We start from the raw sequence: 23122 nt of genomic DNA, 5'->3' as shown, positions 1-23122 counted from the left end.
GAGCTACGAGCTGACGAGCTCTGATCACGCACCCACGCGCCTTGAGAGGTATCAAACCTGAGAACACTTGGCAGCCTGCACAGCAAACCCCGAATAATCCTACACTCTGCTGATGAGGAACAACTATTCCGAAACACCGGTGTCCAGAGTTGGTGCTGCAACCTTGCAAAAACACACGAATCTTCGAAAAGCGCACATGCTACAAAGACTGCATCTACCATGATGCTCCTGGGGTTCAACCGCTGGTGGGTGGAGTCGGAGTGCGACCTTAGACTTTCAGTTAAATTGGCTCCCTTGAGCTACGAGCTGACAAGCTCTGATCACGCACCCACGCACCTTGAGAGGTATCAAACCTGAGAACACTTGGCAGCCTGCACAGCAAACCCCGAATAATCCTACACTCTGCTGATGAGGAACAACTATTCCGAAACACCGGTGTCCAGAGTTGGTGCTGCAACCTTTCAAAAACACACGAATCTTCGAAAAGCGCACACGCTACAAAGACTGCATCTACTATGATGCTCCTGAGGTTTACCCGCTGGTGGGTGGAGTCGGAGTGCGACCTTAGACTTTTCAGTTAAATTGGCTCCCATGAGCTACGAGCTGACGAGCTCTGATCACGCACCCACGCGCCTTGAGAGGTATCAAACCTGAGAACACTTGGCAGCCTGCACAGCAAACCCCAAATAATCCTACACTCTGCTGATGAGGAAGAACTATTCCGAAACACCGGTGTCCAGAGTTGGTGCTGCAACCTTGCAAAAACACATGAATCTTCGAAAAGCGCACACGCTACAAAGACTACATCTACCATGATGCTCCTGGGGTTCACCCGCTGGTGGGTGGAGTCGGAGTGTGACCTTAGACTTTTCAGTTAAATTGGCTCCCTTGAGCTACGAGCTGACGAACTCTGATCACGCACCCACGTTCCTTGAGAGGTATCAAACCTGAGAACACTTGGCAGCCTGCACAGCAAACCCTGAATAATCCTACACTCTGCTGATGAGGAACAACTATTCCGAAACACCGGTGTCCAGAGTTGGTGCTGCAACCTTGCAAAAACACACGAATCTTCGAAAAGCTCACACGCTACAAAGACTGCATCTACCATGATGCTCCTGGGGTTCACCCGCTGGTGGCTGGAGTCAGAGTGCGACCTTAGAGTTTTCAGTTAAATTGGCTTCCTTGAGCTACGAGCTGACGAGCTCTGATCACGCACCCACGCGCCTTGAGAGGTATCAAACCTGAGAACACTTGACAGCCTGCACAGCAAACCCGGAATAATCCTACACTCTGCTGATGAGAAACAACTATTCCGAAACACCGGTGTCCAGAGTTGGTGCTGCAACCTTGCAAAAACACACAAATCTTCGAAAAGCGCACACGCTACAAAGACTGCATCTACCATGATGCTCCTGGGGTTCACCCGCTGGTGGGTGGAGTCGTAGTGCGACCTTAGACTTTTCAGTTAAATTGGCTCCCTTGAGCTACGAGTTTACGAGCTCTGATCACGCACCCACCCGCCTTGAAAGGTATCAAACCTGAGAACACTTGGCAGCCTGCACAGCAAACCCCGAATAATCCTACACTCTGCTGATGAGGAACAACTATTCCGAAACACCGGTGTTCAGAGTTGGTGCTGCAACCTTGCAAAAACACACGAATCTTCGAAAAGCGCACACACTACAAAGACTGCATCTACCATGATGCTCCTGGGGTTCACCCGCTGGTGGGTGGAGTCGGAGTGCGACCTTAGACTTTTCAGTTAAATTGGCTCCCTTGAGCTACGAGCTGACGAGGTCTGATCACGCACCCACGCGCCTTGAGAGGTATCAAACCTGAGAACACTTGGCAGCCTGCACAGCAAACCCCGAATAATGCTACACTCTGCTGATGAGGAACAACTATTTCGAAACACCGGTGTCCAGAGTTGGTGCTGAATCCTTGCAAAAACACACGAATCTTCAAAAAGCGCACACGCTACAAAGACTGCATCTACCATGATGCTCCTGGGGTTCACCCGCTGGTGGGTGGAGTCGGAGTGAGACCTTAGACTTTTCAGTTAAATTGGCTCCCTTGAGCTACGAGCTGACGAGCTCTGATCACGCACCCACGCGCCTTGAGAGGTATCAAACCTGAGAACACTTGGCAGCCTGCACAGTAAACCCCGAATAATCCTACACTCTGCTGATGAGGAACAACTATTCCAAAACACCGGTGCCCAGCGTTGGTGCTGCAACCTTGCAAAAACACACGAATCTTCGAAAAACGCACACGCTACAAAGACTGCATCTACCATGATGCTCCTGGGGTTCACCCGCTGGTGGGTGGAGTCGGAGTGCGACCTTAGACTTTTCAGTTAAATTGGCTCCCTTGAGCTACGAGCTGACGAGCTCTGATCACGCACCCACGCGCCTTGAGAGGTATCAAACCTGAGAACACTTGGCAGCCTGCACAGTAAACCCCGAATAATCCTACACTCTGCTGATGAGGAGCAACTATTCCAAAACACCGGTGCCCAGAGTTAGTGCTGCAACCTTGCAAAAACACACGAATCTTCGAAAAGCGCACACGCTACAAAGACTACATCTACCATGATGCTCCTGGGGTTCACCCGCTGGTGGGTGGAGTCGGAGTGTGACCTTAGACTTTTCAGTTAAATTGGCTCCCTTGAGCTACGAGCTGACGAACTCTGATCACGCACCCACGTTCCTTGAGAGGTATCAAACCTGAGAACACTTGGCAGCCTGCACAGCAAACCCTGAATAATCCTACACTCTGCTGATGAGGAACAACTATTCCGAAACACCGGTGTTCAGAGTTGGTGCTGCAACCTTGCAAAAACACACGAATCTTCGAAAAGCTCACACGCTACAAAGACAGCATCTACCATGATGCTCCTGGGGTTCACCCGCTGGTGGGTGGAGTCGGAGTGCGACCTTAGACTTTTCAGTTAATTAGGCTCCCTTGAGCTACGAGCTGACGAGGTCTGATCACGCACCCACGCGCCTTGAGAGGTATCAAACCTGAGAACACTTGGCAGCCTGCACAGCAAACCCCGAATAATGCTACACTCTGCTGATGAGGAACAACTATTTCGAAACACCGGTGTCCAGAGTTGGTGCTGAATCCTTGCAAAAACACACGAATCTTCAAAAAGCGCACACGCTACAAAGACTGCATCTACCATGATGCTCCTGGGGTTCACCCGCTGGTGGGTGAAGTCGGAGTGCGACCTTAGACTTTTCAGTTAAATTGGCTCCCTTGAGCTACGAGCTGACGAGCTCTGATCACGCACCCACGCGCCTTGAGAGGTATCAAACCTGAGAACACTTGGCAGCCTGCACAGTAAACCCCGAATAATCCTACACTCTGCTGATGAGGAGCAACTATTCCAAAACACCGGTGCCCAGAGTTAGTGCTGCAACCTTGCAAAAACACACGAATCTTCGAAAAGCGCACACGCTACAAAGACTACATCTACCATGATGCTCCTAGGGTTCACCCGCTGGTGGGTGGAGTCGGAGTGTGACCTTAGACTTTTCAGTTAAATTGGCTCCCTTGAGCTACGAGCTGACGAACTCTGATCACGCACCCACGTTCCTTGAGAGGTATCAAACCTGAGAACACTTGGCAGCCTGCACAGCAAACCCTGAATAATCCTACACTCTGCTGATGAGGAACAACTATTCCGAAACACCGGTGTTCAGAGTTGGTGCTGCAACCTTGCAAAAACACACAAATCTTCGAAAAGCGCTCACGCTACAAAGACTGCATCTACCATGATGCTCCTGGGGTTCACCCGCTGGTGGGTGGAGTCGGAGTGCGACCTTAGACTTTTCAGTTAAATTGGCTCCTTTGAGCTACGAGCTGACAAGCTCTGATCACGCACCCATGCGCCTTGACAGGTATCAAACCTGAGAACACTTGGCAGCCTGCACAGCAAACCCCGAATAATCCTACACTCTGCTGATGAGGAACAACTATTCCGAAACACCGGTGCCCAGAGTTGGTGCTGCAACCTTGCAAAAACACACGAATCTTCGAAAAACGCACACGCTACAAAGACTGCATCTACCATGATGCTCCTGGGGTTCACCCGCTGGTGAGTGGAGTCGGAGTGCGACCTTAGACTTTTCAGTTAAATAGGCTCCCTTGAGCTACGAGCTGATGAGCTCTGATCACGCACCCATGCGCCTTGAGAGGTATCAAACCTAAGAACACTTAAAAACCCCCGAATAATCCTACACTCTGCTGATGAGGAACAACTATTCCGAAACACCGGTGTCCAGAGTTGGTGCTGCAACCTTGCAAAAACACACGAATCTTCGAAATGCGCACACGCTACAAAGACTGCATCTACCATGATGCTCCTGGGGTTCACCCGCTGGTGGGTGGAGTCGGAGTGTGACCTTAGACTTTTCAGTTAAATTCTCTCCCTTGAGCTACGAGCTGACGAGCTCTGATCACGCACCCACGCGCCTTGAGAGGTATCAAACCTGAGAACACTTGGCAGCCTGCACAGCAAACCCCGAATAATCCTACACTCTGCTGAAGAGGAACAACTATTCCGAAACACCGGTGTCCAGAGTTGGTGCTGCAACCTTGCAAAAACACACGAATCTTCGAAAAGCGCACACGCTACAAAGACTGCATCTACAATGATGCTCCTGGGGTTCACCCGCTGGTGGGTGGAGTCGGAGTGCGACCTTCGACTTTTCAGTTAAATTGGCTCCCTTGAGCTACGAGCTGACGAGCTCTGATCACGCACCCACGCGCCTTGAGAGGTATCAAACCTGAGAACACTTGGCAGTCTGCACAGCAAACCCCGAATAATCCTACACTCAGCTGATGAGGAACAACTATTCCGAAACACCGGTGTCCAGAGTTGGTGCTGCAACCTTGCAAAAACACACGAATCTTCGAAAAGCGCACACGCTACAAAGACTGCATCTACCATGATGCTCCTGGGGTTCACCCGCTGGTGGGTGGAGTCGGAGTGCGACCTTCGACTTTTCAGTTAAATTGGCTCCCTTGAGCTACGAGCTGACGAGCTCTGATCACGCACCCACGCGCCTTGAGAGGTATCAAACCTGAGAACACTTGGCAGTCTGCACAGCAAACCCCGAATAATCCTACACTCAGCTGATGAGGAACAACTATTCCGAAACACCGGTGTCCAGAGTTGGTGCTGCAACCTTGCAAAAACACACGAATCTTCAAAAAATGCACACGCTACAAAGACTGCATCTACCATGATGCTCCTGGGGTTCACCCGCTGGTGGGTGGAGTCGGAGTGCGACCTTAGACTTTTCAGTTAAATTGGCTCCCTTGAGCTACGAGCTGACGAGCTCTGATCACGCACCCACGTGCCTTGAGAGGTATCAAACCTGAGAACACTTGGCAGCCTGCACAGCAAACCCCGAATAATCCTACACTCTGCTGATGAGGAACAACTATTCCGAAACACCAGTGTCCAGAGTTGGTGCTGCAACCTTGCAAAAACACACTAATCTTCGAAAAGCGCTCACGCTACAAAGACTGCATCTACCATGATGCTCCTGGGGTTCACCCGCTGGTGGGTGGAGTCGGAGTGCGACCCTAGACTTTTCAGTTAAATTGGCTCCCTTGAGCTACGAGCTGACGAGCTCTGATCACGCACCCACGCACCTTGAGAGGTATCAAACCTGAGAACACTTGGCAGCCTGCACAGCAAACCCGAATAATCCTACACTCTGCTGATGAGGAACAACTATTCCGAAACACCGGGGTTCAGAGTTGGTGCTGCAACCTTGCAAAAACACACCATTCTTCAAAAAGCGCACACGCTAAAAAGACTGCATCTACCATGATGCTCCTGGGGTTCACCCGCTGGTGGGTGGAGTCGGAGTGCGACCTTAGACTTTTCAGTTAAATTGGCTCCCTTGAGCTACGAGCTGACGAGCTCTGATCACGCACCCACGCGCCTTGAAAGGTATCAAACCTGAGAACACTTGGCAGCCTGCACAGCAAACCCCGAATAATCCTACACTCAGCTGATGAGGAACAACTATTCCGAAACACCGGTGTCCAGAGTTGGTGCTGCAACCTTGCAAAAACACACGAATCTTCAAAAAATGCACACGCTACAAAGACTGCATCTACCATGATGCTCCTGGGGTTCACCCGCTGGTGGGTGGAGTCGGAGTGCGACCTTAGACTTTTCAGTTAAATTGGCTCCCATGAGCTACGAGCTGACGAGCTCTGATCACGCACCCACGCGCCTTGAGAGGTATCAAACCTGAGAACACTTGGCAGCCTGCACAGCAAACCCCGAATAATCCTACACTCTGCTGATGAGGAAGAACTATTCCGAAACACCGGTGTCCAGAGTTGGTGCTGCAACCTTGCAAAAACACACGAATCTTCGAAAAGCGCACACGCTACAAAGACTGCATCTACCATGATGCTGCTGGGGTTTACCCACTGGTGGGTGGAGTCGGAGTGCGACCTTAGACTTTTCAGTTAAATTGGCTCCCTCGAGCTATGAGCTGACGAGCTCGGATCACGCACCCCCGCGCCTTGAGAGGTATCAACCTGAGAACACTTGGCAGCCTGCACAGCAAACCCCGAATAATCCTACACTCTGCTGATGAGGAACAACTATTCCAAAACACTGGTGTCCAGAGTTGGTGCTGCAACCTTGCAAAAACACACGAATCTTCGAAAAGCGCACACGCTACAAAGACTGCATCTACCATGATGCTCCTGGGGTTCACCCGCTGGTGGGTGGAGTCGGAGTGCGACCTTAGACTTTTACCTCTCTTGTAAGGTGCCTCCTATAAACATTTTTGTCATCAAGGACAATGGCCTATGATGTGTTGATGACCTTCAAAGGGTTCTATATGTTTCGTTTATTTGATAATACTGATAAATGAGATTGATAAATGAGACTACTGACACCCTAGCTCCTGAGGCGGAAGCCGGGAGCATTTGCTCGTATTTTAACTTAAGACATCTTGCTTTGTAAATTGTTTTTTAACCACTTGACACTCACCCCTGAGCACTTTCTCGTGTGAAACGCTGCTGGAGACCACACCGTATAGCGGATCTTAGCGCTTACGGGTAGACAGAAAGAGCGCCGCCATCGCGCGCCAAACACTCTGGCCACACCCACTGCTTGAGGCCACGGCCCCATCCATCTACAAGTATGTGCATTCCCTGGAAGCGCAGCGGACGAGCGCAGCGGGCGCGCCTAAGGCAAGCCCGTCTGCTCCCGTCCGCGCCAAGCCGGGCCCAGGGCCCCAAACCCCTGGAAAAAAAGGCCCACTATTGCGGACCTTTTCATCAGACATGCTTCACTCTCTGAGATTGTCCGGTGAAACATAATTGTAATGTCTTACCGAATGACCGACTGACTTCCATCTCATGCCCATCTTGTAACTTCCGTCTTGAGGCCCCCCAGCGTTGCCAAAGGTTCACCATAAGTTGCCAGACCACAAAGAAGTGGTCTATTGGCAGTCTTAATTGTCGATCTCTTTGCAAACATAAAAAAGACATCCATGATCTTTTGTTGGAAGATACCCTCGATGCCCTGTTTCTCACTGAGACTTGGCTCCATGACAGTGCGGGCCCTGACATCGCAGAAGCTTTGCCACCTAACTATGCAATTATCAGAAAAGACCAAGGCATAGGAATAGGGGGAGGCATAGCTGTCATACTTAAAAGATCATTTCACTGCACCTTGGAACCAATTTCATTATCGGCCTCTGAGACGGCCCTTTTTAAACTACAATTGCACCCTAAATTTACCTTTACTGGTCTATTGATTTACAGACCACCTGGTCCCGCCCAAGCCTGGGCCACCCAATTTGTGAACTGGATCGCCTCTGTCAGAAGCAACTATGACAGTCTGTCTATCCTAGGTGACCTAAATATACACCTGGACGACCCATCCACTAAACTAGGCAGTAATTTAATCCAAGACCTTGCGGCCATGAACATTGTGCTTTGGAACTCAGGAGCAACTCACAAAGGAGGCCATCTCTTTGACCCTATCTTTTCCAGTATCCCCTTGTCGCACTGCCCTCCTGCTCTACCCTTACACTGGACGGACCATTTTTTAGTTAATTTCAGCATACCCAATCCAACGGTTAACAGGCTATCCAGCCCACAGCCACTTCTTCGGAATAGAAATTGGAAGAAGCTGGATATCAACCACCTCATTTCCTTCTTAGATTCCGCCCCCGTTGGCGAGATATTTGACTCAGAAGACATTGAGATAGTAGCCAAAAAGACTAACGACTGGCTGTTAGGAGCCCTAGATACATGTCTGCCCCAGGCTCATAAAAAACTTAAAGCCCTCAACCCTCCAGCACCATGGTACAATGAATCATTGAATATCTTAAAATCCAAATGCAAGCGTTTGGAACGTTTATGGAGGAAAGAATACTCCATTATAGCTGGAACCACCTACAGAATTGAGCTCAAACTTTACCATAAAGCCTGTACCATGGCTAGAGCAACCTACGTGGCAAAGACCATTGCCGAAGCCACAGACAAATCTAAAACATTGTTTAACTTAGTAAAGGACTTGACCGGTGCAAATTCCACAGCCAAACCTCCTCAGCTGAACGAAGTACAATGTGAAGAGCTAGCATTGTTCTTTACAAATAAAATAGAGACCATCTACCATGATATAGTCACCCAACAACAGACTCAGGCAAACACACACCCAGATCCTGATCCTAGTGAGGTGAACACCTCCCACTCGATAGACCTGCCTTACGAGCCATTGTCGTCCTGGCCGGAATAAAAAATTCAGGACCTTCATGCCATCTTAGGGAAACTGAAGTTGGGCTCCCCGATTGACCCCCTCCCTATCTCAGTATTAAAACTTCTTGACACTTCGCAACTTTCTGTAATAAGTCAGACCCTGAACCTATCCCTATCCTCAGCGAAGGTTCCATCTATGTAGAAACACGCAATGGTCTCGCCACTGTTAAAAAAACCATCAGCAGACCCCAAAATCTTGGCCAATTTCTGTCCGATATCATTACTACCTGCTTTCTCCAAAATCTTGGAGACACATGTCCACGGTCACCTTGCCAAATATTCGGAGAAAAACAACTTACTACATCCTTCCCAATCGGGTTTCCGTCCTGGCTTCTCGACCGAGACAACATTGCTCGGGGTGACGGAAAATCTTCGCCTTTTGGTCGACAGAGGGGAGTCTGCTGCGCTGATCCTTTTGGATCTCAGCGCAGCATTTCACACCATCTCCCACCCTATCTTGTTGAACTCTCTCTCGGCCATGGGCATCAGGGGAACTGCATTGGATTGGATTGCATCTTTCCTTACTCTCAGGACTTTTCAGATTGCTTCCAATACCTCGACCTCAAAAACCCATAATACCCCCTACGGGGTCCCTCAGGTCACAGTTGTGAGTCCCCTGCTTTTTAATCTGTATGTAACCCCTCTTGCCCAGATTGCGGAGGAAACAGGTTTAAACATGTATACATACGCAGACGACTCTCAGATTATCTTCTCACTTTCGAAAGGTGAACAGGACGCCCCCTCTTGCCTTCAAATCGGCCTCAGAAAGATTGCAACTTGGATGAGTAATAACCTACTCCAGTTGAATGGCAACAAGACGGGGGTTTTAGTCTTGGGTCCAGATCACTACTCGTGGAACCCCAGGCACTGGCCCTCTGAAATGGGCCTTCTACCTACCCCGTCAAACCAAGTACGTAATCTGGGTATCATCATTGACAATAAATTAACCATGGAGCCACAAGTCAACAATGTCACTGCCATCTGCTTCACCATTCTGAGATGGCTCAGAAAAATCATCTGGATGTTGCCAGAAGACACGCAGAAGTCAGTGGTCAATGCTCTGATCACCTCCCGACTAGATTACGGGAACGTCCTGTACCTGGGATCAACACAAGCAGTCATGAGACGCCTCCTACTCGTCCAAAATGCTGCTGCTAGATTACTTTGTAAGTGTCCCAGAAGGAAAAGAATATCTGGACACATCAAGGCACTCCACTGGTTAAAAATCGAAAACCGCGTGAAATTCAAGACTTTGAGCCTTATGCACAGAATCAAATGGGGGAATGCCCCCAGATATCTTCAATCCCTTTTGCAGGCTTATATGCCGGCTCGCTGTCTTAGGTCGGCATCTCAAGGCCTCTTTTGCGTACCGAAAGTGCGCAGAGCTAAGATCGGAGGAAGGTCTTTCTCACTGTTGGGCCCCAAACTATGGAACACTCTCCCATTGAACTTGCGTCTGGAAACTCGCTACGACCACTTTCGCAGAGCAACTAAAACGTGGCTCTTTAATCAGTAAATTGCTCTAGCTTCCCTCTCAGAGTTATACATCCTGCTCTGTAATATAGTGTCTCTCAGCGCCGGGAAACCCTTTTTGGGTAGCTGTCGCGCTTTAGAAAACTAATAAATAAATGAATAGTGGCCCTTTGCTTGCTATCACTCACTATGGCAGTCACTCTACTGACTTCTGATTGCAATAAACCAGGCTTCTCCAACGAGGAGCTCGTGAGCTACTGGTATCTCTCCAGATACCTGTAAGTAGCTCTCGTGTGTAGCCCAGGCTTCGAAATTAGACGTTTTTGCTTGGTTGAATTAATATATGTCTACTAAAATTCTGAAGTGTGCATTTGAAATTATTATGTATTTATTATGTATTATTATGTATTTAGTTTCAGAACTCATGAACTGATCTTTTGAGGAAAAATTGATTTCTAAAATATATATATAAAGCGGTTATTTGAGGGATAAATCATGCAGCTTTAGAGAGACGTAATATTAATATTAACAATAGACAATGTGGGGAGCAGTACCCTCAAAGATGGTAGAATTTCTGAGAAACGTGTAAATAACAAACAATATCTTTTTTATATATAAAAAATTCAGTGTTTACTAAAAAGCAATTTTTCTTTGACACATTCTGATTCATATTTAACCTAAAACACTATTTACGTCATTGATGGTCATGAATTACTATAGTAGTCCTATGTTCAGCTCTTCCTGATGTCACATAGTATTATATCACAAATGCTGGTCCTCTGGGGGTGGTAATCAATCTGTGGTCATTTACTGTGAATCAATATAGCCACTACAGCCAACACGTGTTTCGTGGTTGGAAACGTTGAACCCAAAATCATTCCCAATTATTTCTTTAATAGTTTATATTCTCTTTTAGAGTTATTCTGTATTTCGGGTGAGGACACTTTCCATTCGCCAGCTTTGAACCTGGCGTCACCCTCTAAACAGTGCGTTTGAGTCCTTATACTGACATGAACTTTAGCCACGTCGCATTTGGGTCATAGACAACTTGTCATAAAAAGTCCAATATTCCAAATCCTTTGCTCTTGCCTGGTTCTTCTTTAAACTTTAATAGAGGGTCTCCCATCTCAGCCTCTTCACTCCACCAGCTCACCCCATTCTGGGATGAATGAATCCATTAATTCGCAGGAGCTTCACACAAGCAGATCCTTCAAAAATCCACAACTGCACAAGAGGGGTGTCACAGTTATTTGTTCTTCCTTTGCAGCTGTGATCTTGTTTCCTAAATGGTTTCCTAAATGGTGAAGCCAGGGGTCGCACAAGCAGTGTCAGGGGTCACAAGAGGCCGTCCAGTTGTCGCAGCTGCGACCCTTGACAAGCCCTAAATAATGCCCATGTATGTGACCCTGTTGCGAACATCATACAATTTGTCAAGTGACTCCATTCAGAATATCAGAATGTGCTGTGTTTTGTGACTCCATTCAGAATGACACTGCGCTGTGTCATTACCATTCAGAATATCAGTTCCTGCTATGTCATTTGTCATCATTCAGAAGGTCACATTCTGTGCCAGGTCATGCAATGCCACAGAATGTGATGTGTCATGTGACCCCAGTCACTGTTTTCAAATCGTAGATAGATAAAGTGTTTCACTCCTACAAATACTACCATAACTTTAACATCTTCTCTGGAAACTGATTTCACTTTGTTTCTCTGTTTTGCAGGATGTCAGAAGCACCCTCAGCAGGTAAGGCTGGTTTATTATTCTCCTCTCCGTGTGTAAGGAGCAGGTCTCACTGCTGCAGTGTGTAAATGCCACTACTAAGTTCACACAAAGTGCTAGGAAACTTTCAGATCTTCATAAAATCACTTTGTATCCTCAACAAAACTCTTAAGTCATCAGAAAATACCTTTGGGGGCTTTAGGTCTGCTGGGGGCATTGCCAGACTTTCCCTCACCTGTGCGGACCCCTGGACACTACGCTTTCCTGCTTCGCTCTCTCCCGCCGCCGCACTTGACACCGCGGCCGCCGAGAGGGGGGAGCGTCCCAATAGACATTGCCTACATCTCCCAGCGTCCCCTGCTTGGACTCGGGGACGCCGCCTGCAGTGTCAGTTTCCCGCGCCTGGAGGCGCATAAGTACAAGCCGTTCTGCTGATGAGCGGGGCTGTAGGTCTGCTGGGGGCATTGCCGGACTATCCCTCACCTGTGCGGACCCCTGGACACCACGCTTTCCTGCTTTGCTCTCCCCCGCCACGAGGGTACAGCACTAACTACACTGATAGAAACCCATTCATTAGTACACACCCTTGATCTGACAGTCCCGGAGGTGGAGGGCACATATGTCCCAACGTTTAAAGGAAGAGGTTGCTCCACCGTTATAAATTACATAATGATATCTACCTTTGCTAAAAATAGAAGTACAAAGGTTAGAACGGAATGGAGCACCTTTAGTGATCATAACCCCTTAGTTATGGAAATAACACACACTGGCTAGGGGGGGTAAGAACAAACAAGGGGACATTAACCTGCAGCCCACAGATCAGGGGAGGCGACTAAGGTGGCCAAAAATAAACCCTCAGGAGTTTTATAAAACTCTAATCCAAAAAGGCAGAAAACAGGTTGAAGGCTGTCTGGACCCTCTGATTGAAGGACCGGAGCTAGTCGCAACATGTGGATCCTTGACAAAACTGGCTGATAAATTATTGGAACCAAAAGGTCCAAGCAAGGGTATTAAGCAACCAAGATGGTTTGATACAAGTTGATCCAAAGCATTAAGGAACTTAAAAGTATGCCTTAAAGCTAACCCAAGGGACAAAGTAGAAGTGGCCAACTGCAGACAAGTCTACAAATCCAAGGTAAAGGAGAGGAAGACCACCCTACAAGCAGAAGTATGGACTGATTTGAGAGAGGCAGGAAAAAACAGGGATTTTACAGAGTTTTGGAGGATTGTAAATAGGCCCTGTTTTCAAGACAACACCGCCCCGGTGATTAGCACCAATATCCTCCCAGAGCAATGGGTTGCTCACTTTGAGGGTCTTTACAACAACTCGAAGGTAGCAATCCAAGAAGGGGGCTGGGAGGGTACCCGGAGTTCTGAAATAGATTTTTCATTAGAGGAGATAACATAGGCGATCCAAGGTCTGACCCCGAACAAAGCTCCAGGGCCCGATGGTACTCCACCAGTCTTATATAGAAGCAACATAGACCTTTGGGCCCCAATCCTAAACGCAGCTATTAGATCAGGTCTACCACGCTCCTGGTCCACTGCATTGATTGTACCCATTTTTAAGAAAGGGAGTAGGGACGATCCAAAATGTTATAGGCCGATTTCTTTAATTGATGTCTCTGCCAAAATATTAGGTCGAGTGATTCTGAACCGGCTTATGGAGTGGACAGAGGAGCACTGCACTATAGTTGACATACAGTACGGGTTTAGAGCCGGTAAATCAACCAGCGATCAGTGTCTAAATCTGTACTTGCTAATCGCCAAATATACCAAAGCCAGTAATGGCACGGTTTACATGGGATTTATGGACTTGGCTACTGCCTTTGACAACGAGAACAGGAATAAACTGTGGGCCATGATGTACAAGATAGGCATAGATGTGGGGCTCATAAACATCTTAAAAGAGTTGCACTGGAACACCACTGCTAGGGTCCGCTTTAGCCCAGAGGGGGGGCATACTGACCCATTTCCATGCTCAAGAGGAGTAAGGCAAGGGTGCATGCTCGCCCCTTTCCTCATTTCACTTTACATCAACGCCTTAGAGAGCACCCTCATCTCCCTGTCTGTGGAATGCCCTAAAGTAGGATCGCGTCAAATCCCAGTACTTCATACGCGGATGACGCGGTTCTGCCTGCCCGAACACCAAGGAGTCTACAACAACTGGTGGACGGATTTGTCAAGTTCATGGCCAATTTAGACCTGCCTGTAAATCTGAAGAAATCCTTTGTTATGGTGGCCGGAATAAAACCCTCTAATAAGCTTGTGTTTAAAATAGGGACACACACCTTGGATATAGTAAATACTTTTCCCTATCTGGGCCTTTTGTTTGATGGTGAAATTCAATTCAACCCACTGGTCAAGGAACACTGCACAAAGCTGGTCTCTTCAAATGGTGCAATATTAAGCTTTGCTCGTAGGCTGGGACGATGGTGCCCCGAACAAGTAATGACTCTATATGGCTCAATTAGTATGTCAAAGGCCCTGTACGGTGCTGAGGTGTGGGGCTTCAGGGACTCTAAACAACTACAATTAGAGGAAGATAAATTTCTCCGCAGAATCCTGAAAATCCCACACTCCACCTCTGCTGAAATTGCTCGTACAGAACTTGGGATCCCATACATTTTAGACTATGTCAAGTTGAGGCCAATTATAGCATGGATCAGAATATGGACCAACCCAGAGGCAGCATTGAGCAGGGAAATTGTCACAGACTGTCTGCAAAGGGATAAGGGGTTACAAATTCCCTGGCTAAAATGCGTTAAAAGCACTTTAGAGAATATAGACCAGCATCTCCTTTTTAGTGACCCTTCCTCAATTTCTGTCCGCTGTAAATCAAGGGTCAAAAAGTTGCTTATAGAAAAATTTGAAACTGTTAGACTTGGTTCTGGACCCTTAAAGAGATCAATAGCAGCTCACGGTCTAGCCAATAATGGGGAGGGCATGGAACCCTATCTGTTCTTGATGTATAATCAGCATGATAGATTTTTAATGCGTCGTTTTAGGCTCAATCTGTTACCTAATATTTTAGCTTATCCCTCTGGTTTTACTGTAATGATTGAGCAGAAGGGTGCCTGCGACTGCGACAATAGGTCTCCGCTGGACACCCTTCATTTTGTACTTTTATGTTCATTTTATCGAAACCCTAGGTGTAGATTTTTGGTTGACATCCTCAGAAAGCAGAAATTTCGTCATGCAAGAGCAGCACTGCTTTTCTTACAGAGAGCTAGTGATACGCACACCTTATGCTCTATTATAAGTTTTTTAAAAGTCGCAGGAAGACTGAGAAACACAAGAAATTAACCAACTTTTGTACATAATAATTATTTCTCTCTATGAATTGTACCTTCTACTCCTTGTAATTTTAAAATATCAAAAGTTCAGAAATGTAATTTAATGAAATTTTTATTGTGTAATGTATTTTTATGATGGTTTTTAATCGTCGAAATAAAGATTTACTGAACTGAACTACTTTTGATTCCTCTGAAAATGTAAGTCCTCTGAAAACTCCCGTGTATCATCAGGAAATGCTCTTAAAGTTTCCTAAATCCCTGTGAGTCATCAGAAAACTCCTTTGAGTCTTGAAATAATTGTTGCAGAAATGAGCTGCTGTCCTCACAAAACATATTTGTATCTATAAAACCTACCTGAAGTCCTCAGAAGAGTTCCCTGTACACACAGAAAACACAAGCACATTCTGGAAACTTCCCCTCCGGTTTTCCTCAATTAGGAGTTGTGGAAAAACGAATTCAAAGTTTCCGAACTACGATGCCATCCTTCAAAACATCCCTTCAGTGCTTCCAAACAGCATTGAAATGCAATTTAAGCCATTTTCAGGCCTCATTCTTTAGTAAGTTCCCTCCAATAAGAAGAGGCCTCGTCCAGTTCTCATAAACCTCACTGTAATCTTCAGATCTGCTCCTGGTCCTAAGAAATCTCTCTTTAGTCCGTAGCACACTCTAGACTCTTCAGAAGCCTCATTTCAACCCTCAAACCTCTGCCCGGGTCACTGACCACTCATTCCAGGCACCACATCCTTCTTCAAGTCCTCCAAGACCTCCTTGTGTGTCTTCCAAAGCCTCATTTCAATCATCCTTTCTTTTAAGGTCTTTATGTATCATTTTTGGTAAAAATACAGATTCAAACAATAAACATCAGCGGCTCAGCGTCATGTCGACTTTAATTGAAAACATGAGGTGTGCTTCGGAGGCATCAGATCATTGTCATTTTTCATTTCTGAAATACGATAAAGAGACATTTGTTTACAACTATTGCACCCTGGTCACTCCATCGGCGAGGCCGTCTGTCCACATGTCTCTGTTCCTCTGGGCCCTGGGGGGAGGAGCTGACTCCAGCCCTCACAGCCGTCCCTTCCCTCGCCTGCAGAGACTGCCCCCACATCTAAATTTCCTGTGGAGTGTCTCCATTCCTGAGGGATCCTTCCACGGGCCTCATTTCAATCCTTAAACCTGTAAATACGTTTCCAACCCTTCGCCATGAGGTGACACACACATATGTGCTGCTTGTTTACTAGCTGGTCTTGCTAACTCATTATTGACAGAGCTTAATGAGGCATCATACTTCTCAATGATGTATTCTGTTGTGTAGCTAACAATGCAGTTTTCTGAAAGCCTTAACAGATACACAACCCCTGGATCACTTAACGAAACAATTTAAGATGGTGGTGGACCACATAAAATATTTGCACGTTTCCAACACTGAGGTTCCAGTCAGTTTCACGAGGGATGTGCGGCCTTGGCAGTTTGTCTGTTGTGGCCCAAAAAGGTGCAAGGTAAGGAAGAACGAGCGGCGTGTGACAAATAAACCGGCTTGGAGGTGCAGGGGGAGGTCGTTTCAGGTCTTCGCTGCCATATGGGAGAACGAGCGGACTCCCCTGTTAGTCTGGCGAATGCGACAGGCGGCAGCTAGGGATCCGGATCTGACTTTCCTGGGGGGCTGGTGTAAGGTCATGCGTTGGTTGAGGAACGCAGACCCTTCATTGTGTGATGCCTTGTATGACTTGTATTGTACTGGTATCTCTTCATGACTGGTAGCCAGTGGAGTTCCCTGAGGTGAGGGGTTATGTGCGTCCGTCTGGGGAGGTTGAGGATGACCCTGGCAGCTTTGTTCTTGATCGTCTGGAGTTTCCTCATGAGTTGGACTGTTATTTAGAGCCACAATAACGTATAGTGAGTTATAAATTAAACAAATGCAGTGCTCTGTAAGAGTCCTTCCAGTTCTGACACATTGGGCTTATGTACAGATGAATCCAGAATAAACAAGAACAACAAACAATGACCTGCGCGTGGTAACTTATCTCTCCATCTTCGGGCATGTTTGCGTAATGGTTCCTTGCTGCTGTGTTACTCAACGTCCTCTTTGCGTAGTGTCAACGCTTATTCACATTCTTAAGTGGTCTGCGTACACCCATGGAATATCATGGTACGCCCATTAGCGCTATGTATGGTTCGCTACATCTAGTCGCCCACGTCTTGACCAGGCGAATCCTCAGGGTCACCGCCCTCTATCTGTTGCAAGTCATTTTAAGAGGTTGCCCCAAAATGCTGCTATGGGTTCTCGACGCAGTCCTAACTTTTCTTCACGCTTGATGGAGAAGCTTTCTGCCTTGGCCCATGCGAACAATGAGTGACGCCATGCCCGTACATGTGGTGGGTCCACCACTTTCCACCGTCTAGTTAGGAGCCTTTTAGCTACTTTTATCCCCAAGTCTAGGAACCTAGACACTACTTTGGTGGCAGGCGTCCTCCTGAATTGATGCAGGAGGTATACGGACCATTTAAAAGGTAGTGCTCGACCTGTGCATGTGTGTAATATCCTGGTTATCGTGTTCTAGTACACTCGTATTCGGGGCAGCTCCATAACAAGTGTAATAGTCCAGCTCCTGGTGGGTGTTGTGTTTGTTTCTTGGGGTTGGTAGGATTCCTCAGGGTGACTTCACCAGCGCTTGCTGTTATCCAGTTAGTCCAGGTGTCCACTGCTTATTCCGTGTCTGGGTGGAGGTGGGTTGGTGAAAGTTGAGGGTGTTGATCCAGCGGTGTTCTGATGCTTTGGACTAGCTGCAAAATGTTTCGCTGGCAGTGGAGGTGGGGGTGTTGAGGGGCTCTTAGACGAGGAAGTGGACGCAGTGGTGGTCGGTCCAGGTGAGCTCTTCAGTGTGGGTGTAGTTTACTCTGTTGCTGGCTGTAAAGATAGGGTCAAGCGTGTCTCCTGCGATGTGAGTGGGGACGGTGACTAATTGCTCAAGTTTGAGGTTGGCCATACTTTCTAGGATGTCAGCCGTGTTGGTGTCATCAGTATTTTCAAGGAGAAAGTTGAGATCTCCTAGGAAGATAGTTTCACCTCAATGGTGAAAGAAGCGATGAAGTCAAAGATGGGGTTGCAGAAGGGAGGGTGGAGTCCCGGAGGTCTGTAGGCGAGGGTGTCTCCGATTGTGGTTTTGCTGTTCATTTGGAGTTAGAAGTTGAGGTGCTCCATGAAGGGGGTGGTGTTTCTGTGGTGGTTGCGCATTTGAGAGTCTCTTCGTGGATTATGGCTGTGATGCTGCCGTTTCTATTGGTCTGGTCTTGGTGCGTGATCTTGCATCCATCTGGGATGGCTGTGGCAATACTGGGTGCTTATGTGGCATTCAGTCAGGTCTCTGTGATGAAGACGGTGTCTGGGGTGGTGATGGTTTTCCAAATTTCTGTGGCGTCTTTTCCAAGAGAGAATGCGTTGTTCAGCAGGCAATTGATCTCTCCGGAGTGTGTGTGTGACTTGCTGTGGCTGATGAACGTGGTGTCAGTTGTTTCTCTTCTGGTACAGGTAAATCGGCAGTTCCGGCAGGAGAAAGGGCCATTGGTGGTCCTGGGTGAGGCCTGGGCGCAGCAGTTGTTCTGCCATCCGGGGTCCAGGGCTCTAAGTTCGTCTGAGGTGAAGCACACGCGGTGGGTGGAGACCTAGTGCAGAGCGAGGTCCATGTACGGCATACCCACTGTGCGTGTCTGCTGCGTGGGTGCTCTGTGGTCTCCATGCCAGAGGACTGGGTTACTTGCAGGAGGGTGCCAATGGTGCCCATAGGGGGAGACAGCAGGCACGACGGGAAGCGACGAGGAAGGCGAGGTGGAGGGAGCCGCTGGGCTGCAGGCAGCAGAAGGGAGGTCCCAGCAGAGCCGGGGGGCAAGGGATAGGTCGGGCAGGCAGGGAGAGAGGGAAGGGGAAGAAGCCAGACTGCAAGGTCCACTGCAGCTGGCCCAGGTTACCAGGGTCAAGAGGGGTGCAGCTGGACAGTAACTACTGGGAGTCTGGTGCAGGTTGGGCTGAGGGGAGAGCGCATGGCATGGTGTCAGGGGGGACAAGGCCACAGAGCACTGTAACTGAAACTGTGGGCGTAAGAGGGGTGGCCCAGCCTCCTCCAGTTTCTGATGTGCATGGATCGACCCACCCTTTGCCTAGGCTTTGCTCGGGCACTGTCCACACAGCTCCCGCGAAGCGGGAGCCGGAGAAGGATTTAATCCACTGCGGAGGTGTGAAAACGGGCCAGGCCCGCCTCCTGGAGGTTGCTGGGAACTTTAGTTCCCTGAGGCTGATGGGGATGCTGGCTCTGGCTCCCGAGTGGAGCTTGGAGAGTCGTGAGGCAGAAGTCCTGGGCCTGGGGAAGCAGGTGAGGGAGCGGCAGATACTGCGGTGTCCCATCCTTGGTCTGTTGAAACACTATCTACCCTCTATGACCATTGCTTGACATCAGTCTTTGTAAGTGCCTGGGTTAGATCCGTAAAGGCTGTCAAATTCTTTGCGAACTTACCACAGTATGTCATCATTCCTAGGAAACGTCTTACTCCTGTCATGAAGGTTTGTGTGAGTACAGATTTCTTGTCTTTGACTTTGTGGGGATTCGGAGTCACCATTTCCGCTGAAAATCTCTGTTCGAGGAAACTGATGTGTTGCTTTAGAAAGTCACACTTGCAGGGTTTAGCCTGAGGCCGCTTGAAGGCACTGTAGGGCTTTTCGGGGGCAATGATGACTGTCACATTGTGTGCCTACACCAAGATGTCATCACAGATGTTAATTATTCCAGCCAATCCATATAGAACTTCTTGAATGGTGTTCTCAAAAACATCAGCGACACTGGAGATTCCGAAGTTTAATCTTGTGTATAGTCTCAGACCCAGGTGTGTGGAGAAGGTCGTGATATATCAAAAAGTGGGGTCGAGCATCAGCAGGTGATACCCTGACTTGAGATCTGTTTTGTAGAACAAACTAGCTCCTTTGATCTCATTTATTAGTCTATCCTCTGTAGGCGCAATAGGTTGTTGTCTTTGGCATGCCTGATTTAGAAGGTGCATGGCCACACGCGGCCACACCTCTCCTGGCTGTTTGGGCTTCTGGGTGACAACAGTTGTGGAAACCCTGGGAGTGGCCCATAATCTCGCTCGATAATGTCAGCCTCTTCCAGTCTTCATAGCTCATCTTCCACTTTTGCCTGAAGATGAATCGCCACTTGGTTATGTCAATAGCTTGATCGATCTGCAGATGCACAGTCTTTCCTTTCAAACACCCAAGGCCACGAAACAGGCTGTTGCTTTTCTGGAGAAGATTGTCCAGCTCAGCAGTGGAGGCAAACTGAATCAGCTGAAGACTTGTGGCTGCCTGGCAGCATTCCTGCACTCTTTGGTAATGAGCCCCTCTGCCCTGACTGCTTGTTTCTCATGAGCGAGTTCCACTTTGAGGACTCCTGTTAAGGGTAGTGGGTTTGGATGTCTTTATCTTCTTTGATTATGTATTTTATTTATTTATTTTATTTAATGCATTTTTATAAAGCGCAGACTTTACCCGAAGGTGTCAGAGCATTGTACAATAGAAATTATGGATTGAGCTCTCATCAGTTAACATGCACACACTCGCCAGGTCTTTTAACCAGGCATAAAACTCATCCATTGATCCATCAAGTTTTTATCTCCATTGACAGAGTATGAAATCTTTATAATTAGGGTGTACCATTCAATAAACTCACCATGGAGTGTGAAGCAGACTGGACCGAAAAGGGTTTGTGAGAATCTGGAGCTTTCTCTCCCTCTCCTCCAAAACACCATTGATTGCAAAGTACATTTATGTTCTGTCCAGGCACACCTTCAATGTAGGTGCCTGTGGAGAGGATGACCAAGAGATCACAAATGGACTGATGGCGAGGATGGAAGACATCTTTGGTGGTCTGGATGTGTGTACGCAGAGTGGAGCAGGCGGGTAGTCAGTCACACCTTGAGGCTGGTGCCTACGGTGGCGATACTGCAGGGAGAACACATCTGCAGCAGCCAGGAGTGGTGAACTGTGTTGCAGTGATATCAAGAGCTGAGGCAGTTGGGGTTTGCATGTAATGAAAGAAAGCTTCCAAAATGTAAATTACCCTTCTTTCCAAAAAGATGGGGATGCTTTAGTCCACAAGGGAAAACCAAATAGGATGATGGACGGAGTGTTGAACATTGCAAGCACTCACCCCCAGTCAACTGATCTGGGTTTAATCCATCATCATTCTTTAGCTCACTCCGCCACCCCAGTTCAGACGTGGCCATATGCAAATCAGTCAGAACCTTTGCCTCATGGAAACAGTCCAGCCCGAACTGCCAAGCCATGCCTTCCCTGGAAGAGAAACAAGCATCCTGGGACCGGTTTCTGGCTAATCAGCCATCATCAGCCAGGCTAGCTTGAACCCAGTGGCAAAGTGAGCAAGGGAACCACGTCTGGGCATACCCTGCCAACTTAGGGTGAACAAAGCAAAACCAAAGGGGATGATGGACGGAGTGGTTAACATTGCAAGCACTCACCCCCAGTCAACTGATCTGGATTTAATCTATCACCATTCTTTAGCTCACTCCGCCACTCCAGTTCGACATGGCCATATGCAAATCAGTCTGACCCTGTGCCTCATGGAAACAGTCCAGCCCGAACTACCAAGCCAGGTCTTTCCTGAACCGGAAACAAGCATCCTTCATCAGCAATGCTAGCTTGAATTCAGTGGCAAAGTGAGCAAGGGACCCACATCTGGGCATACCATTAAATGTTCTAGTGCTGTGATGGTGGTGATTACAGTTGCAGGAGTTGTATCATAATCCATCCAAGGTTGTAGAAGAATTTCTTTAATGTTTTTGTCCTCATATCACCATCCAGCTAAGTAAGCTGTGAGCCAAGACGCCTCCACCCGGAGTGTCCAGCTCCGAATATTCCTGAATATTTCTTATAGTTTTGCCCTTTTGTAGGAAGGAGAACTGCCCATTTCTTAGCAAGATGGAGGTGTAATCGTAGGATGTTACGATTTACTTTGCCATCTTTTCTCTTCTGAGGCCGACGTGTGGTCCAAGTCCAGTCTACTGACATCTCTTACAGATCTGAGCCTTTCTGATAACTCTGGTGAGTCGGGCGTGATCCATTTCTTACAGATTTCCTTTTTTGCTATAAATATCAGAAAAACTTTGCAGCCAATAATTTCTTGAAACACCTGACTTGCATATCCCCGGCAGAAAGCTAGTAGCGGGCAATCCACAAACATGCCATTCGTATATTGTCCGCTTCGCTTCTGTGTCACCGCACTTCTTATATTTTGATGGTTCCAACATGGTCTTAGCTAACTTCACTGGTGACCAAGAAGCTCTATGGAGAGTCAACAAATGATTCTTTTTAAGTGGCGCTGGTTTGACCAGAGTGTAGAACAGATTTAAAGATACTCGCCATAATTGCTCTGTAGCCAGCTCTGGAAGATCCTTTTCCCAGTGCAGGGATGGAACTCCCATTTTCTCATGTGCTGCGGAAATAAATATCCAAAACCACTGGGAAACCTCTTTCTAAGGTTGTTGCTTAGCTCTCACCCACTTGAGGAAGTCCTCCTGCACCGAACAGCTCACCTCCGACAACTTTTGGGATGGCCACCAAGAACATAGCTGCAGGTAATTACATTTGGAAAGCTCCCCCCTCCCCCTCCCCCCACCCCCCTTCCCAAGCAGGTCAGATATCTCTGGTTATGTGATGAGGGCATCACCCTTTCTGAAGTCTCCCCAGGTGGAAAAGTTGCCATGCTGGAGAGGATAACCAAGTTTATCTTTAAGCTACTCGGGGGTTCAA

General features: G+C 47.8%; 2 protein-coding genes across 2 annotated transcripts in view; both read left to right on the top strand.

The window, feature by feature from the left end:
* Positions 1–23122, top strand: part of LOC147710147 (E3 ubiquitin-protein ligase TRIM39-like) — an 80744-nt gene that overhangs the window by 31648 nt on the left and 25974 nt on the right. The window contains exon 4 of the mRNA XM_086920846.1: positions 12012–12034. Coding sequence (XP_086776972.1) covers positions 12012–12034 — 23 coding nt within the window. The remainder of the gene's footprint in view (positions 1–12011; positions 12035–23122) is intronic.
* LOC147710148 (E3 ubiquitin-protein ligase TRIM39-like) overlaps positions 1–23122 on the top strand; it is a 450821-nt gene that overhangs the window by 401819 nt on the left and 25880 nt on the right. The gene's annotated exons all lie outside the window — the stretch shown is intronic.

The sequence above is a fragment of the Lissotriton vulgaris genome, chromosome 5 (assembly GCF_964263255.1).
Source record: "Lissotriton vulgaris chromosome 5, aLisVul1.2, whole genome shotgun sequence".
Classification (NCBI taxonomy): domain Eukaryota; kingdom Metazoa; phylum Chordata; class Amphibia; order Caudata; family Salamandridae; genus Lissotriton; species Lissotriton vulgaris.
This window is presented reverse-complemented; position numbering and strand designations above follow the sequence as displayed.